This window comes from Apis cerana, linkage group LG15 (genome assembly GCF_029169275.1).
Source record: "Apis cerana isolate GH-2021 linkage group LG15, AcerK_1.0, whole genome shotgun sequence".
NCBI lineage: Eukaryota > Metazoa > Arthropoda > Insecta > Hymenoptera > Apidae > Apis > Apis cerana.
Genome location: NC_083866.1, coordinates 5,377,354 through 5,393,120, shown reverse-complemented (window position 1 = coordinate 5,393,120; position 15,767 = coordinate 5,377,354). Strand labels below are relative to the sequence as shown.

General features: G+C 21.4%; 3 protein-coding genes across 8 annotated transcripts; 2 read left to right on the top strand and 1 right to left on the bottom strand.

Annotated features, from left to right (window-relative positions):
• The first annotated feature begins 474 nt into the window (after positions 1-474).
• LOC107996354 (glycerol-3-phosphate acyltransferase 3-like) lies at positions 475-8,703 on the top strand. 4 transcript variants are annotated; one of them, XM_017054366.3, is made up of 10 exons: positions 475-650; positions 5,331-5,600; positions 5,682-5,819; positions 5,891-6,025; positions 6,291-6,527; positions 6,827-7,060; positions 7,248-7,363; positions 7,445-7,586; positions 7,708-7,916; positions 7,999-8,703. In XM_017054366.3, the coding sequence occupies exons 1-10, from the start codon at positions 498-500 to the stop codon at positions 8,084-8,086; spliced, it is 1,722 nt and encodes a 573-aa protein (XP_016909855.1). In that variant the 5' UTR covers positions 475-497; the 3' UTR covers positions 8,087-8,703. The 4 variants fall into 4 exon arrangements, with proteins under 4 accessions (XP_016909855.1, XP_016909857.1, XP_016909856.1 ...); XM_017054368.3 differs by lacking the exon at positions 6,291-6,527 and having other exon boundaries at positions 476-650; XM_017054367.3 differs by lacking the exon at positions 6,827-7,060 and having other exon boundaries at positions 476-650.
• Positions 8,704-9,705: 1,002 nt separating this feature from the next.
• On the bottom strand, positions 9,706-11,079 carry LOC107996357 (large ribosomal subunit protein mL43). Its single transcript, XM_017054372.3, has 4 exons — positions 10,943-11,079; positions 10,523-10,629; positions 10,225-10,430; positions 9,706-10,090 (listed from the first exon to the last, which is right to left on the bottom strand). Exons 1-4 carry the CDS (start codon positions 11,077-11,079, stop codon positions 9,965-9,967), a joined length of 576 nt encoding a protein of 191 aa, XP_016909861.1. The 3' UTR covers positions 9,706-9,964.
• Positions 11,080-11,962: 883 nt separating this feature from the next.
• LOC107996355 (uncharacterized) lies at positions 11,963-15,183 on the top strand. 3 transcript variants are annotated; one of them, XM_028665966.2, is made up of 7 exons: positions 11,963-12,102; positions 12,597-12,722; positions 12,816-13,132; positions 13,328-13,759; positions 14,122-14,301; positions 14,398-14,620; positions 14,691-15,183. In XM_028665966.2, exons 2-7 carry the CDS (start codon positions 12,707-12,709, stop codon positions 15,011-15,013), a joined length of 1,491 nt encoding a protein of 496 aa, XP_028521767.1. In that variant the 5' UTR covers positions 11,963-12,102; positions 12,597-12,706; the 3' UTR covers positions 15,014-15,183. The 3 variants fall into 3 exon arrangements, with proteins under 3 accessions (XP_028521767.1, XP_061941720.1, XP_028521769.1); XM_062085736.1 differs by lacking the exons at positions 11,963-12,102; positions 12,597-12,722 and having other exon boundaries at positions 12,982-13,181; positions 14,703-15,183; XM_028665968.2 differs by lacking the exons at positions 11,963-12,102; positions 12,597-12,722 and having other exon boundaries at positions 12,982-13,181.
• Positions 15,184-15,767: the final 584 nt, after the last annotated feature.

Genomic DNA, 15,767 nt, shown 5'->3' with positions numbered 1-15,767 from the left:
TGTTATTATTTGCTTTTCTTATTTATATATGTTTCATATATAGCATTCTGAAGATGCCTTAATTTTTATTTTATTTCTGTTCTTCTCTCATTATTTATTCTGCTCGATCATAAATATAATATAGAAAATCAATTTATTAAACATTGTTCAATAATTTTTTTTAAAGAAAAATTATTGTGTTTAATTTTTAATGGAAAATAGAAATTTCTCGGTTTATGTACTATATTTGTAATGTAATATTTAAATACATTTTCTCATTCTATTCATTATAATTATTTCATTCCTTTGTAAATCGATAATATTACAATATGACATCATAGTCAAGATAAATAAAATATTTTCGTGTTCTTTATTATCGTCTTTATTTCTTTTAGTAGTCTCTAGAGGACAGCGAAAATTTCCAATTCATATTTCACTATAATATTCGTACACACAGGTTTTGAATGAACAATCGTTTAACTTTCTCGGTTGTTGCTTGACTCTCGGCAGTAAGCAAAATGGCGCCGTTGTGGATGGTGATGTCGTTAGCTGTTTCTTTACTTTTGACACCTTTTCTTATGTTTTTACTGGCCATAATCTTTTTGGCATCTATCGGAAAATCACTTGGGGTTAGAAGATTATATATAAAATTGCTGCTAACACTTTTTGAGGTAAGAAGATCGTAGAGCAAATTTACGTACTTACCTATTCATTTAAAGACACGTTATGAGTTTATGAATTGAAAACAAGATTAAATTATATGATTTTATTTTGAAAAAAAAAATAAAAAAGATTGTATAATCTTATCATGTTCAATTTACAATAAAATTTTTTAGAGCAAAACATGTTCCAAACATAAAAAATATTATTTTATTAGTGTATAAATTTGAAGATAAAGTTAAATTTGAGGTAGACATTTTGAATTTTATTCATTTGTATGTATTCGATTTAATTTATATTACTGTATTATAATTTGTTTAATTTTAAAAATTTTTTTTATTTATATAATTTTTAAAGTTTTATTATTTCAATATGTTAATTCTTGATTAATGAAAGATATAATTACTATTAAAATAAATGCATTTCATTTAAAAATATTTATTGAAAAATCAACAAGTAGTTGTAATAAGTGACATTTAATATAAAATATTTTTAAAATTTTTACATTTTATTTTGATATATATTCGATTCAAATTTCACAATCTTATATAAGATACATCTAGTATTAAGTATATCTAAAATAATTAAACTATTATGTTAATCATAACTATATAAATGTTAAAATAAACAATATTTTCAAGTTTATTTTGATCTTCAAATAATTAGAAATTTTATATTTACTTAATTTATTATTAATTTATATTATTAATTTTCAAATTTTCTTTACAAATATATATATATCATATATACAATTTCAAAATTTTAAATTATATTATTATTATATCATAAATATTTTTTATTATTTATAATATATTTTCAAATTTTTTTAATTAATTTTTAATTTTTATTTTTTAAATTTATAACTACAATTAATTGTTAATGTTAGTTATAGTTAATCATTAAATATATATAATATATATAAATATATATAAATATTATTTTTTCCAGATTATATAATAAATATTAATCAATTTAATAAAATATGAATTAGTGAAACAAAAATATTTTATTATTGAATCTATATTGAATCTTTTATTCAATTTTTTTGTTTTTTTTTCAATTTTTTATTTTTGCATTTATCTTTTTTGATATATTTTCGTACTTATTTTTTTTATATCTATACATTTAAATTATAAAATAAATTATTAATTATAAAATAAAAATAATATATATTATAATATATAAAAATAAATGATATAGCATATATAATAAAATATTAAATTGAAATTAATTGAAACATATTTTGGTAAACTTTCTATGATTTTATATCGTACGAGTTCGTATCGATTTAAAATTATAAAATCGATGTAAATTGTGAAGTCCTCAAACAATTTTTGATATATTGATATAATAATAAAATTCAAACATAAATTTTATATAAATATTTTCGTTAAAAAAATATAAATCATATTATTTATTAAAATATTTATTTTATTATTTTGAAAAATAAATAATCATTATTCATTATTTTCAAAATCGTATTCTAAGAATTTTTTCATGTTCTGCATATTAATCAATGGGCTCAAAGATATATATATATATTATAAAAATAAAAAATGATGATCAAGAGTTATATAAATATTTAAATAAATATTAATATTAATCATCATTTATCATTAATATAAATTAATAAGAATTCTAATTTATATTTTATGTATTATTATATACATTCTTAGAATGATTTATTGTTTTTTATATATTGATTTTAATAGAAATAAATCATTTTTCACTTTTATTAATTTTAATCTTTATAGATAAATCAATGATAAATAAATCAATCAAACCTAATTTCTAAATTTATTAAATATTATTATTATTTTAATTAATTAATGTTATACTTTTCGATAAGCATTTTTTTTCAGTTATTTATTATTATTTGTGGTTAGTATCATTTATTATAATCATCAATAAGCACAAATTTATCATTAAATAATATTCCAATATTTTATTTTTTTCTTAATTTTTTATATTTTTTTCTTAATAATTAAATATTAATATTTTCTTAATAATAATATTAATAATTCGATAATTCTTCATTAGAAATTAAATTAATTAATTTATTATAATTTATTTTAAATATTCAACAAAATATAAAATACATACAAATGTTACAAATATTAGATTTATATTTGAAAATAATCATTCAATAATAATATATTGGTATAATAATGGTATAATAATGGTATAATCATATAGATTATAATAATTATAATGATTTACATCGAACATTATTTGTTTTAATATATTTTTTAATGAAATATAGCTAATTATTTATTAATAATTTCTTATTATAAAATTTTTTATTGTAAAAAAATTTTTTATTATTTGAATATTTTAAAAAAATTATTTTATAGAATTTTTTTATATTTAAAAAGCAAATATCATATACTTTATATTTGTTACAATTCTTTCTATTATATATTTTTAATTAAAAAAACTTATAAGATATTTATGACATTAAAATAAAAATTATTATTATTGAATTTTTATAAAAATCGATTTAAATATTAAGTATTAAATATTAAATTTCATTTAAATTAAAATATATTTCAATTTAATTAATTTTAATGAAAAAAAATTTTTTAATTCTATGTAATTTAAAATATGCACTATTTATGGATCTTTATTTAAAAAATTCTTTTATTTCCTTATCGTTGTGCTATTGTACTTTACACTATACATTGCACTTCAAATTGAATTCAAATTTATTTCATTTATTTCTTATGATTATAAGTTTTTTTTCAAAATATAATAAGAAATTTTAATCAATTAAAATTTATATTTTTTTATGTAAACAAGTTTTTATTAAATATACAATGTATTTCAATGATATTTTCTTTTCTCTCTTGTGAATTTTGTGATTATATTTAATTAGAAAATGTTTTGCGCGTTGAAGAAAAATATGTTCAAATCATGTCGTATTACTTATATAAAATTTTCTATTTTTTTTTGTTTTAAAATGTAAAAACAATATTCATTACGTAAATATGTTTTAATTTAAACGTGAAAAAAAACGTGAATTTTAAAAGAATTGTAAAAGAAGTTAATTTGTTTTCTTGACACAATTTTTGCATGATTTGCAATATTGAATTCACTCGTTCATAGATATTTCATTTATATTATCATACATATTTTTTCATACATATCACTTTGACTATATAAAAAAGATTGATAATAATATATTGTAATTTTAATTTTAAAATATCTATAATCGAAGAAAGAAAGATATATAAATCGTTCAATGTTTCTATAGCAACTATAATTCGTTATCAAGTGCAAAGTCCAAAAATTTTTTTGTTATCAAATATAATAGGTACTTTATCAATTTGAGTTTTCATTATATTTCATTTAAACTTGAACGTTCAAATTCTATAATTATTGTGATTGATCAATTTTTAAGAATCAATAATATATTATATAAAATAAATGCGTATCATCAAGATTTATTCTTTTTCAAAATCTGCATTTCCAGAAATAACTTTAAAGATGAAGTTTGTTTTCAGAAATGAATAATAAAATAATAACAACTTCTTTATCAAAGATGTTAGCAGTTTAACTCGATGGGAAAATTCTAACGATATGTGTTTATATGTATATAATTTTTTTTTGTAGAGAAAAAAAGAAATAATTTTTTATAAAATATTTTATGATATGTATCAGATTATACATATAATATAATACAGAAAATTTATATCCACATTCGATAAAAAATAATAATAAAATTTATTTTTTCTTAAAGATAAAGATAAAATAAGATATACTTATTTTTACGCTAAAATCTGATAATTTTTTAATGAAAATTGTTTATACAAAAATGTGTTTGTACAATAATTTATAATGAATTTATGTTTCTCATATAAATTTATATTGTATTATTCTTTTCGTGCGAAATTAGTTTTTTTTTTCTTTTTAAATTAGTAATTATAATGATAATGTTTACATTTATTTTACCACTTTTTATTTTTTGTTGTTTCATTTGTTTATCATTTTAACTGTAATTTTTTAAAATTCAATCTTTTATTTATCATAATTGAAATAGAATTAGTTTCTCTTTTATCATTTAAAATTGAAAAAACGGAAATATTAAACAAAAAAATTATTCAATTTTGTATTATTAAAAATATATTATATGTTTATTTAAAAATGTAATATATTTTATATTTTAAGTGTATCAAATGTAGATTAAAAATATTAAATAAATGAAAATAATTATTCTATGAATGTTTAAATAAATTGGACGATACATAATAAATGCAAATTTGTAAATTTTAAAGTATAAATTCTTTTTAAATATAAATAATATTTATAAAAATATTTCGCGAAAGCAGACATAAGTCTTATTATTTGATAAATTTAAATCCACTTGAAACTTAAAAAAATATAATTTAAAAAATCCAGCTTTATTTTTATCTATGATAAATAATAAAATAATTTTTATTGCTAAGAATATCCTTTTCATATTTTCGTTCTATAGGTACTTGTATTTTACGATGATATTCAATTCTTATGAATTATATTTATCTAGTGAATAAGTCTATTGTTCTTGTTGTGTTTGACAAATCTCTTTTCAACAAGAAATGTATATCACATATTTTTTAGAAATATTCAAACTTGATTGAGATGATCATTATATATATATATATATAATATATATATATATATACACACACACACACACATTTTTATTTCAGTATGGCAGACAAAATATAGAGAACGTAAAAAAGAAAAACGGTACTTGGACAGAAAATGACCAGGATGCCGATGAAGAAAACGAATCGCGGCATATCGAGAAACAGAATGTACAGAATTGGAAAACGGAAAACGATATGCAAAATGGGATGTTAAGTAGCAATGTAATAGCCAGATCGACAGATTTGATTTTGGTACCTGAGCCGGAAATGCAGAATCATAAAAATCATCTGGAAGAAACAAAAACAGAAAGTTCTCAAACATCTACAACTGTAAATAATTTTAATTTTACTTTATTGCTTTTATTTATAAAAAGAGTTATTTGTAAGATAGATTAAAAATATTTTTTATAGAGTCTTATGCGTAGAGATTCATTTGAAACACTAAAAAGAGAATTCAAACCTGCAATCTGTTTGGATTATATTAAAGCTGGTGTAGAGGCTATTATTGAAGATGAGGTGACATCTCGTTTTGAGGCAGAAGAATTGAAGGTAATTTTTTTTAGATTTTAAAAAATATGAATTGATATTTTAATATATGATAAATTGATATTTTTTGTTAGAATTGGAATCTATTAACTAGAACAAATAGACATTATGAATTCATTTCCTGGAAGCTAACAGTAATATGGATGTGTGGATTTGTTATGCGGTACTGCTTTCTTCTTCCCTTAAGAATATTCATTTGTTTTGTTGGGGTAAGTACATTGACTTTTTTGTAACAATATTTAATGTAACAATATTTAAAATTGAAATTGAAACAACTTGGTAGGATGTATGATTAATTATTAAGTTTAGGAAAAAAAAATATTTATATAAGAATTAATATTCAATTTTTAACTTATTTTCATTCCACAATTCTGCTCTATTAATGCATCTATTTTGAAAGTATTTGCTTCAGTAAATGTCCATGTCAAATATAAATTTAGCATTTCCAATTTAACTAATATCAAAGCTTCTTAGGTACTGTATATTGTAATTACAACATTTCTTATTGGCTTCTTACCAAATGGTTTTATAAAGAAATGGATATACAACAAAGCTAGTATCATAGCATTCACAATATTATCACAATCTATATCAGCTACAATTACAATTCATAATCCAGAATATAAACCAAAATCTGGAGGAATGTGTGTAGCAAATCACACTTCCACAATCGACGTGTCCATCTTATCCACACAAACAACATTCTCTTTGGTAATATATCATTATAAAAATATCCAAATTTGTTGTTTATTGGGTATTATTGTTGAGAATTTGTTACCATATTTATTTGTTATTTGTTAGTAATTAAATTTCAGCATATTATAATAATATTCTTGAAATAATCTGGGAAATCCTGCTATAATATGATTAGTAATTGCCTATTGAAAGTTGAAATGCATGAATGTTGCAGGTAACAGATTCCTGTAACTTTGCTTTGTAGGTAAACTACTCACCGTCAATACAAAAAGAATAAAATATACTTTCTTATATGCAAAGCTTATGGTTTACAGGTAATGTGGCTGACAGCATGTACAGCTGTTGTGGGGTATGTCCCAGAGGGCAGTTTCAAGCGATGGTTAAATTATAAAGTTTCCATAATGTGCTTTGGTGTATTGTCCAGTGCGCTATCTTCAGTAATAACTTATCATAACCCAGAAAATCGTCCTATTAGGGGTATCTGTGTGGCAAATCACACTTCTCCTATAGATGTCTTAGTACTGATGTGCGATAATTGCTATTCTTTGGTATGTTTCTATCATTTACCATATTGATTAATAAACTAATAATTATTTTCAATTATTTTATTTCTTCTCAATTGCATGTTTTAATTTTGATTTATTTTGTTATCATTATTTAAATTTTCATTATATAAAAATATATTTTGATACATGAACAACGATTTATATTATTCAATAATAAATATTATTTTAGATAGGTCAAAGGCATGGTGGATTTTTAGGAATTCTACAAAGAGCTTTAGCACGTGCATCACCGCATATTTGGTTTGAACGATGTGAAGTTAAAGATAGAGAAGCTGTTACAAAACGGTAAATTTTGTTTTATTTTTAATGTATAAATGTTATTTATAATATATTTTATGTATGTAGACTTTTATAAATGTATTTTAGATTAAAAAAACATATTTCTGATCCTACAAATCCACCTATACTTATTTTTCCTGAAGGCACTTGTATAAATAATACATCAGTTATGCAATTTAAAAAAGGAAGTTTTGAAGTTGGTGGTGTAATCTATCCTGTTGCAATAAAGGTAATTATGTACATGTAAAAAATATATTTACAAAATATAATTTAAAAAATATATTTATAAATATATAAAAAATATATTTAAATAGCAATTTAAATAATTAATTTCATTATTTTTCTTACAGTATGACCCAAGATTTGGAGATGCATTCTGGAATAGTAGTCGATATTCTATGATTCAATATTTATACATGACTATGTCGAGTTGGGCTATAGTTTGTGATGTTTGGTATCTTCCTCCGATGTATAGAAATGAGGGAGAGAGCGCTATTGACTTTGCAAATAGAGTAAAGTCTGTGATAGCAAGACAAGGTGGTTTAGTAGATTTACAATGGTAAGTTACTTTAATACGATTAATAAGAACAAATTCTATACATAATTCTATAATAAAATTAATACAATGATATTATTTTTAGGGATGGTCAACTTAAACGAACAAAACCGAAAAAGGAATGGCGAGAAAAACAACAAGAAGAATTTAGTAAACGACTTAAAGCCGAATAAACTAAATCATGTCTAGTCACACTTTTTAATTGATATAGTGTGTGATATTTTGCTTAAGCGAGAATATTTTTCCTGATATGCTGTTTTATCTTCTTTATGGACATTTATCTGTACGAAAGGAGATATGCATGATTTAATTTGTTTTATTTTATAAATATGGTATGTTGCGTCATGTTAATTGGTTTCTATCTGCAATATTTTATTTTATTACAAAAAAATTATTAGAGTACAAAATTCATCTTAGTATTTATAATTGAATTTAAATAATTGAAATACTGCAGGTAACATTTGTCAGTTTTTAATACTAAGATTCTATAATGAGGCATTATAAATTTATTTATATACAATTATATATAATGAAGTGTTTAATAAGGAATGATATGTTGATGGTGTGTGATTTTTTGTGCGTATGATTGTATGTAGCATCAAATTCATCCTATTTATATTGTTATATATTTAGAATCATCTCATTATCCCATTATTTTGATAAATAATTATGAATGTTTAAATCTATCTGATATTACAGGAAAAGTTGCATTTTTTTTCCTATAAAAATGATAAAGTTTTTATTGTAGTGTAAGAAATAAACTATTTATTCATATTTCTCAAAGAAAAAAGTTAGCATATCAGGATTATGCTACTGTACCCATCCCTTAAAGATTATTTAAAATGTCATTTATTATAGTCTAAGCGCGTTTAATTCTATTTTCTATTTTTATAATTAATATTATCATAATTTAAAAAAAAGATATATTGCATAATATATCTTTTTGCATTTACATAAATTACTATGCAATATAAAAAAGAATATTCTAATTATATTTTTACAAAATCGTTATAATTTTCCATGTTTATGAAATATTATGAATATTTTATGTTTTACTTGATATTTATATTAAAGATTTTAATTAAAATTAGATATACGTAATATCATCTTAATATTTTGTATTGATATTTTTTATATCAAATACTAAAAATAATTGATAAATATATATGTAGAATATGTATATTTTTATTTTTTTATCTATGAAGTTTGCACGTATTAACAATATCGCACAGAAAAATGAATTATTATGAATGAATATTTATAAGTTGTTATATGGAAATTAAATATAATAATAATAATAGTAATAATATAATTTATTTAAAGTGTAATATAGTTGATCAAAATAATTATTTCAATTGGGCATAATTTCGTTTCAAAATATTGGTGCTAAATACGATATAATTATTCAATTTTTTTATACGAAAAATGCTAACTTATTTTTATGTAATTAAAAAAATATACATAAAAACAAAAAAAAATTTATGTACCTATCATATAATTCTGATTAGTATAAATATTATTAATATGTATTAATAATATTTTATATTATATATATTAATATATTACACATCAAAAATATTGTATATATGATATATATAAAATAGTCACTAAATGCTTACATTAAAAAGATAAAACATAAATAAATATTTATATGATTGTTATTTATATAATTGTCTGAAGCATTATATTTGATAATTTAAATACATTAATTTTATTATATAATATTTTATTATATAATTTTATTATATAATAAAACCTGAAAAATATTTATATGCACTAATAAATAATCAAATAAATTTTTAAATTTATATATTTATTTTATAATAATCACAATCCAATAATAATTATATAATTATATTTTAATGATTGGATATGTAAAAGTATGTAAAAGTAGTATGTAAAAGTTTTTTATCTATTGAAATATTAAATAAATATAATTTTTTCTATTGTCACATAAAAATAAACAAATCAAATGTTATTTTGAGAAGCTATAGTAATTTTGACATATATGTTAATTTTTAGTTAATTACTTAACATTTGAAAATTATCATTTAATTAATATTTTCTTGAATCTTATTTTCTTCATTGAGCTTTTCGGCTTCTTGTTGTTCTTTAAACAACCTAATCAATTCCTCTGTAGCTGTTGGTTCCAATTTGATACATTCCCCAAATTTTTTCTAAAAGTAAATGAAATATATAATATATATAAAAATGTTATAAAAATGTAATATAAAAGATGTAATATATGTAATATAAATGTAATATAAATGTAATATAAAAGACATTATATAACAAAAAATTTAATATTTACATTTGGAAATTGAATTTGATTCAAAGATGGTTCTTTAAAAGTAAAAGGTGTCCAAGGTCCTTGAATAGAAGGAAAATCTGTATGCCATAATTTAAGTAATCTGTAATCTGGACCATTATGGTACTGAGTTTTTAATAATTCCATCCATTGTATAATATCCTCTCTACTATAATTAGCAATAGACATCCAATGTGTCTCTCCATTTACTATAAATAACATAGATTTATATTAAATATTATTTTTAAATTTTCAATTAATATATTTAAATTTTATTTCTTTAAAACAATAATAGATTTACAATATTCCGCTTTTAAAATTGGATGTTTATGTCTTCTTGGTTTGACATATACTACAACTCCAGGATTTTCTTTTGCATAATTAATTAAGTCATATTCTATAAAATTCCTGTATAACAAAAAAAATCTTTTTTTTATGTATATATATATATATATACATATATAATATAAGATATTTATAATTTATGAAATAAGGTTATAATTTGTAAAACGTACGTTGAGAAAAACAAATAATTAAACAAATATAAAAACAAATAAAAAATAAGTTAAATATATTAATATTAAAAAATAATTTTAATTTTTTTTTTTTAAATTCATAACTTTTTTTATTGTTATATTACTATATATATATATATATATATATATATATATAATATAAAAATTTAATCGTGAAAATAAGGTTAAGTAAGGAAATATTTTACCTAACTCCAAGACTAGCACCGTGACTTTTACAAAATTTTATAGTTACTCTTTGTAATTGACACACATAACGACCAACACCAATAGCAAAGGGTGCACGCAAAAATCCACATTTTTGAAATAGATATTTATTTGACATTTTTGTTCACTGCTGAAAATATATCTTTCGTAGTCACTCTTTCCCAAGTATTATGTTATAATGATGCGCATAAGCATATTTTTGCATGAAAAAATTGTTAACATTTATAGGTTATTTAATCATTAATATTTGTATAATATTAAAAACAATTTTTTTTATAATTTTGTGTTTTAATATATTTCTTTTACATTTTAATTTTTCTTATAATTTATTTTGTATATTTTAAATAATGAAAAGAGAATTTAAGTTACGCGACTTCAAAACCAAAAAAATGAAAATATTGCATTATTTAACTATTGTCAAACCATCGTGGTTCAATTACATTACATTTTACAGGTGGTAAAGGAACAGGTATTATAGAAGGCAACGATGTAGGTAAAAATTCTCCTGGCCAAAGATGAATAGCATCCATAAATAAAAAACCAATGAGAATGCCATGCATGAGCGGAGCTAAAATTCTTAACAATCTACTTCTAGGTGGTTTCTGTGGCCATACAAAAATTAATCGAGATCCATCTATTATGGAAAAGAATAAAAATGATTCTTAATTTTAACATATAACTATTTAAAAAAATATATAAGATATATATGATAGAATATGTATGGAATTTAGAAGCTCTACTTGTATTGCGACGGATAATGGATGATTTAACATGATGGGGACTGACACCGGGAGGAGCACTAAATATTCCATTTCCGCTGCAAGTCTTTCTTTTTTTATAACTAAATCTGCGACCACCGCTCTGTCCATATAATACACGATCTTCAAAATTACGTTCGTAGTTGGCTCTAATTGAGCCTGTGACTGTACTTCCGGTGCTATCTTGAAGAGATGTACTAGTTCCGGTTAACAAAGAATATTTATCGTCATCCGTGTCACGACTAGTCAAGTCCTCCGTTCTTCTGTTACATAAAAATTCATTTGAATAATAGCGTTGTCAAGTTTACTATATATAATATATAATATGCATATTATTTTGAATTTAATTTTATAATTTTACTAACTCGTGACTATATCGAGAGGTAACATTATCCACTTCGATTTGCTCCAGATTTCAAAGAATTCGATATGTTTTATATTTTCTTCACTGAATTGAAGAAATCTAATACATCTTGAACAATTCGCAGAAACGTTATACTAATGCATGCTGATTTTCGTTGCGCGTAAAACTATCAAAAATGATCGAAAATATCTGAAAAAACATACGATCTTATTCGATAGTTTTTTTTAAGAACAGTACCATTGCTAATTTCAATTAATGTATCTTTGTTGAGAACACTAACTTAAAATAAATAAATAAGTATATATATATATATATAAGTAAATATATATATATATATATATATATATATATATTTACTTGAAACCGTCAACAGAAAATACATAAAAAAAAAATTAACATTCACATTTAATATTCAAAATTTTAAAGATAATTTAGTCAGACACATATATAATTTTATTATAATTTATGATTTTAAAAATTAAAATGATATGAAACATTTAAAATTCTGTGCAGGAAATCATAATAACCTGTTTAGATTTAAAGTATATACCTATTTATATATAATATAATTCAAAGTGATAAATTCTTTATTTTGGAAAAGAACTAATTTTTAACAAGCAAAAATGTCTCGATGTAAATGTAAGTGAAACAAAATATTTATTTTTTTTTATTATAAATGAAATATATTTTTAATAAAACATAGTTATTTAATTTTTCTTTTTTTTATCGAAGGTCCAAAATCAGATACAAAAACGACCGAGCACCATTCGCCGTATTTCGAGGATATAACGACGAAAATGGAGGAACGTCGTTGCGATCTTCTTGGTCGGCATAAATATTTAAAAGATAAAATCACGACAATGGAACGATCAATTCCGGCATTGATGGCATATAATATGTGGATGTCAAAGAAATGTGAAAATGCGCCGTATTGTAAAATCCGCGAGATCATGAAGAAATTCGCTCCTTATCCGGACCAAACTGAAAAACTTCTCGAAAATCTAAAGAATACGGTGAAGAATTTGAACAAGGAGACCGATGAGTTGCATGTACGGAACGATTGAAATTCAGCGATTAATTCAGCGGGTAAATCTTAGTGTGTGTGTTTGAATCTTTGCGTTCGTTATAAAATTTGACGTATTATTAAATATATCTATTTTTTATTATACTTTTTATAAAAAATATTATTAACTTACATAAAATTTATATAATTTATATAAAAATTATCGATATTTTAATTTTAGGAAAAAATCATTCAAGCTGATGTTAAATTAGAAGAAACGGAAATGGAATTAGAATCTTTGGAACTTATGAATAAGGAATTGAACGATACAGTAAATAAATTAGAGAAAGAAATACGATCTTATACTACTCCAAGTCTTCATTCGATACATTCCGAAGACTTACTTTGTTTATCAAAGATTCGTCAATTAGCTAAAGAAGAATTAAATTTGAAGAATTGTATTAAAGAATTAGAACAGAAGGAAACGATATTTAAAGAACATATGGATCGATTGTTGACATCTAAGGAATATCAAAATATTTGTGATCGAAGAAAAATTATAAGTTGTATTCAAGATTTAAACGATAAGAAAACATCTTATATGCGTAAAAAATATGCATGTTCTAATCAAAATGATTATGAGTCGAACAAAAAGCAAGGACAGAAACAAACTGTTAGTAAAAATTATTCTGTAATATAATCGGAAAAACGATTCTATATGAATTGAAAATAATTATCGAAAATATAGAATAAAATTTTTTTCATTTGAAGCTTCGTTTTCGAATAATAAATTTGAAAAATTTTTAAGTATATTAAAACTAGATATTTCTCTTAAAACTATTGATAAATAGAACAATAATAAGCAAAAAATATAATTTTTTTTTTTAATTTTTGGATTATATATATTATATATTTTTAATATATTAATATATATTCGATTTAAAGAAATTTCATCTAATAAAAATAAAAATAAAAATAAGAAAACAAAAATAATAATAATAATTTCATAATAAATTTATTTATTCATGTTTATAGAGACATAATGATATATTGATTTCTACATCGGGACAAAATATTAAACAGGACCAAGAAACTAATCCAAAATTACCTGAAAAAAAAGTTAAAGAAAGATCTTCCTGGATGTCAAATTGGTGGGCAGGCAATCAGAAATCGGGAATGGAACAGATGAAAAGTGCAAATCCTACGACATTAAATGTTGAAAATGATATATAAAAATTTATCAGTTATAATATAAATATCATAAAATTATTTATTGATCTTTATTTTACGATCTATCTTTTTTTTCGATAGAAAATGGAAAACCCTACTTCTGAGAAGTCAAAAGATGATAAATCATCAACATTTAAATCAAAATCGGCACAATGTCATCGTCCTTGTTTCACTTCTCAGGATTTTGAATATATTTTAAAAAAAGTTTGTATGCCTAAACTTATTCCTCCTTGCAATATTTCCTGCATTACATCTTTAAGAAAGCCTTTTTGCGAACAACCACGTTATAAAATGGAAGAACATGGTATATAAACTAAATTATGCTAATTAATTTTTTAATCATGAAAACAATTTAATATAAAAAATAATTATAGGTATTCGTACAGGATGCAAACCACACATGTTATCTTATGATCTCAAAGGTCCCTGTGAAATTTGTCCTTTATTGCCTTGCAATATACGTTCAATCGGAAATTGCAGATGCAATTGTAAGGGGAAATGCGCAAATGGATTATCAGATACACCATGTAATTGCAGTGATGAACCATTAGATCCTTCGGAAGAATATCAACCAACCATAAAGCAACTAGCTGATTTATCAAAAGTAGAAGACAGTGAAGACAGTGAATATTGCGAATGTTGCTTATGCGGTTGTGAAGACAATGATGAATATTTATGCGAATGCAATAAAATATAAATGTAATTCATTGTTCTCCATTTTTTATAACGTAATAATTTTCTCTAATTTGTATTATATTATATACTATATTATGGTAATGTACAATATACCATCTAATATTTTGAATTTTTGTCTTTAATCTTATTAGTTAATTAGAAAAAAATAATAAAATAAAATAAAAAAAATAATACATTTGTATATAATATTATATATTATATATTATATACATATACATTATGTATGTCATATCAGTTAAAATATTTTTAATATTGTGTATCGTTTTAATATATATTCAGCATAAATCAGAAGTCAAAGTTGAATTTAGATTTCATAAATAAATAACAAATGTCGAGATAATAAATAGATATAATGAAAAACATAATTTTTCAAATGCTATTTCCATGCATTATCTAATATGTAAATAGATAATAAATAGAATAAATTTTGTTAAACCTAAATTCATAGAAATTCAAAGAAAATAAAGGAAGAAGCTAAATTGATTTACAAAAAAGAATTTTCTATCATAAAAAAAGTGATATAACATATATCTATATATATATATATAGTTTTTTCGCTTTAAAAATATGCCTTAACGACGATAATTCTATGTTTGTATATAATATGAACAATACAATTATTTCCGCTAATAATAACCGTTAATTAACCGATAAATGTTCCTTTATCAATAGATTATTAAAATGGGGTTATTGGTATACATAATATTTAGATTACAATATTATATATAAAATAACATCTAAATTTTTTATTAAGA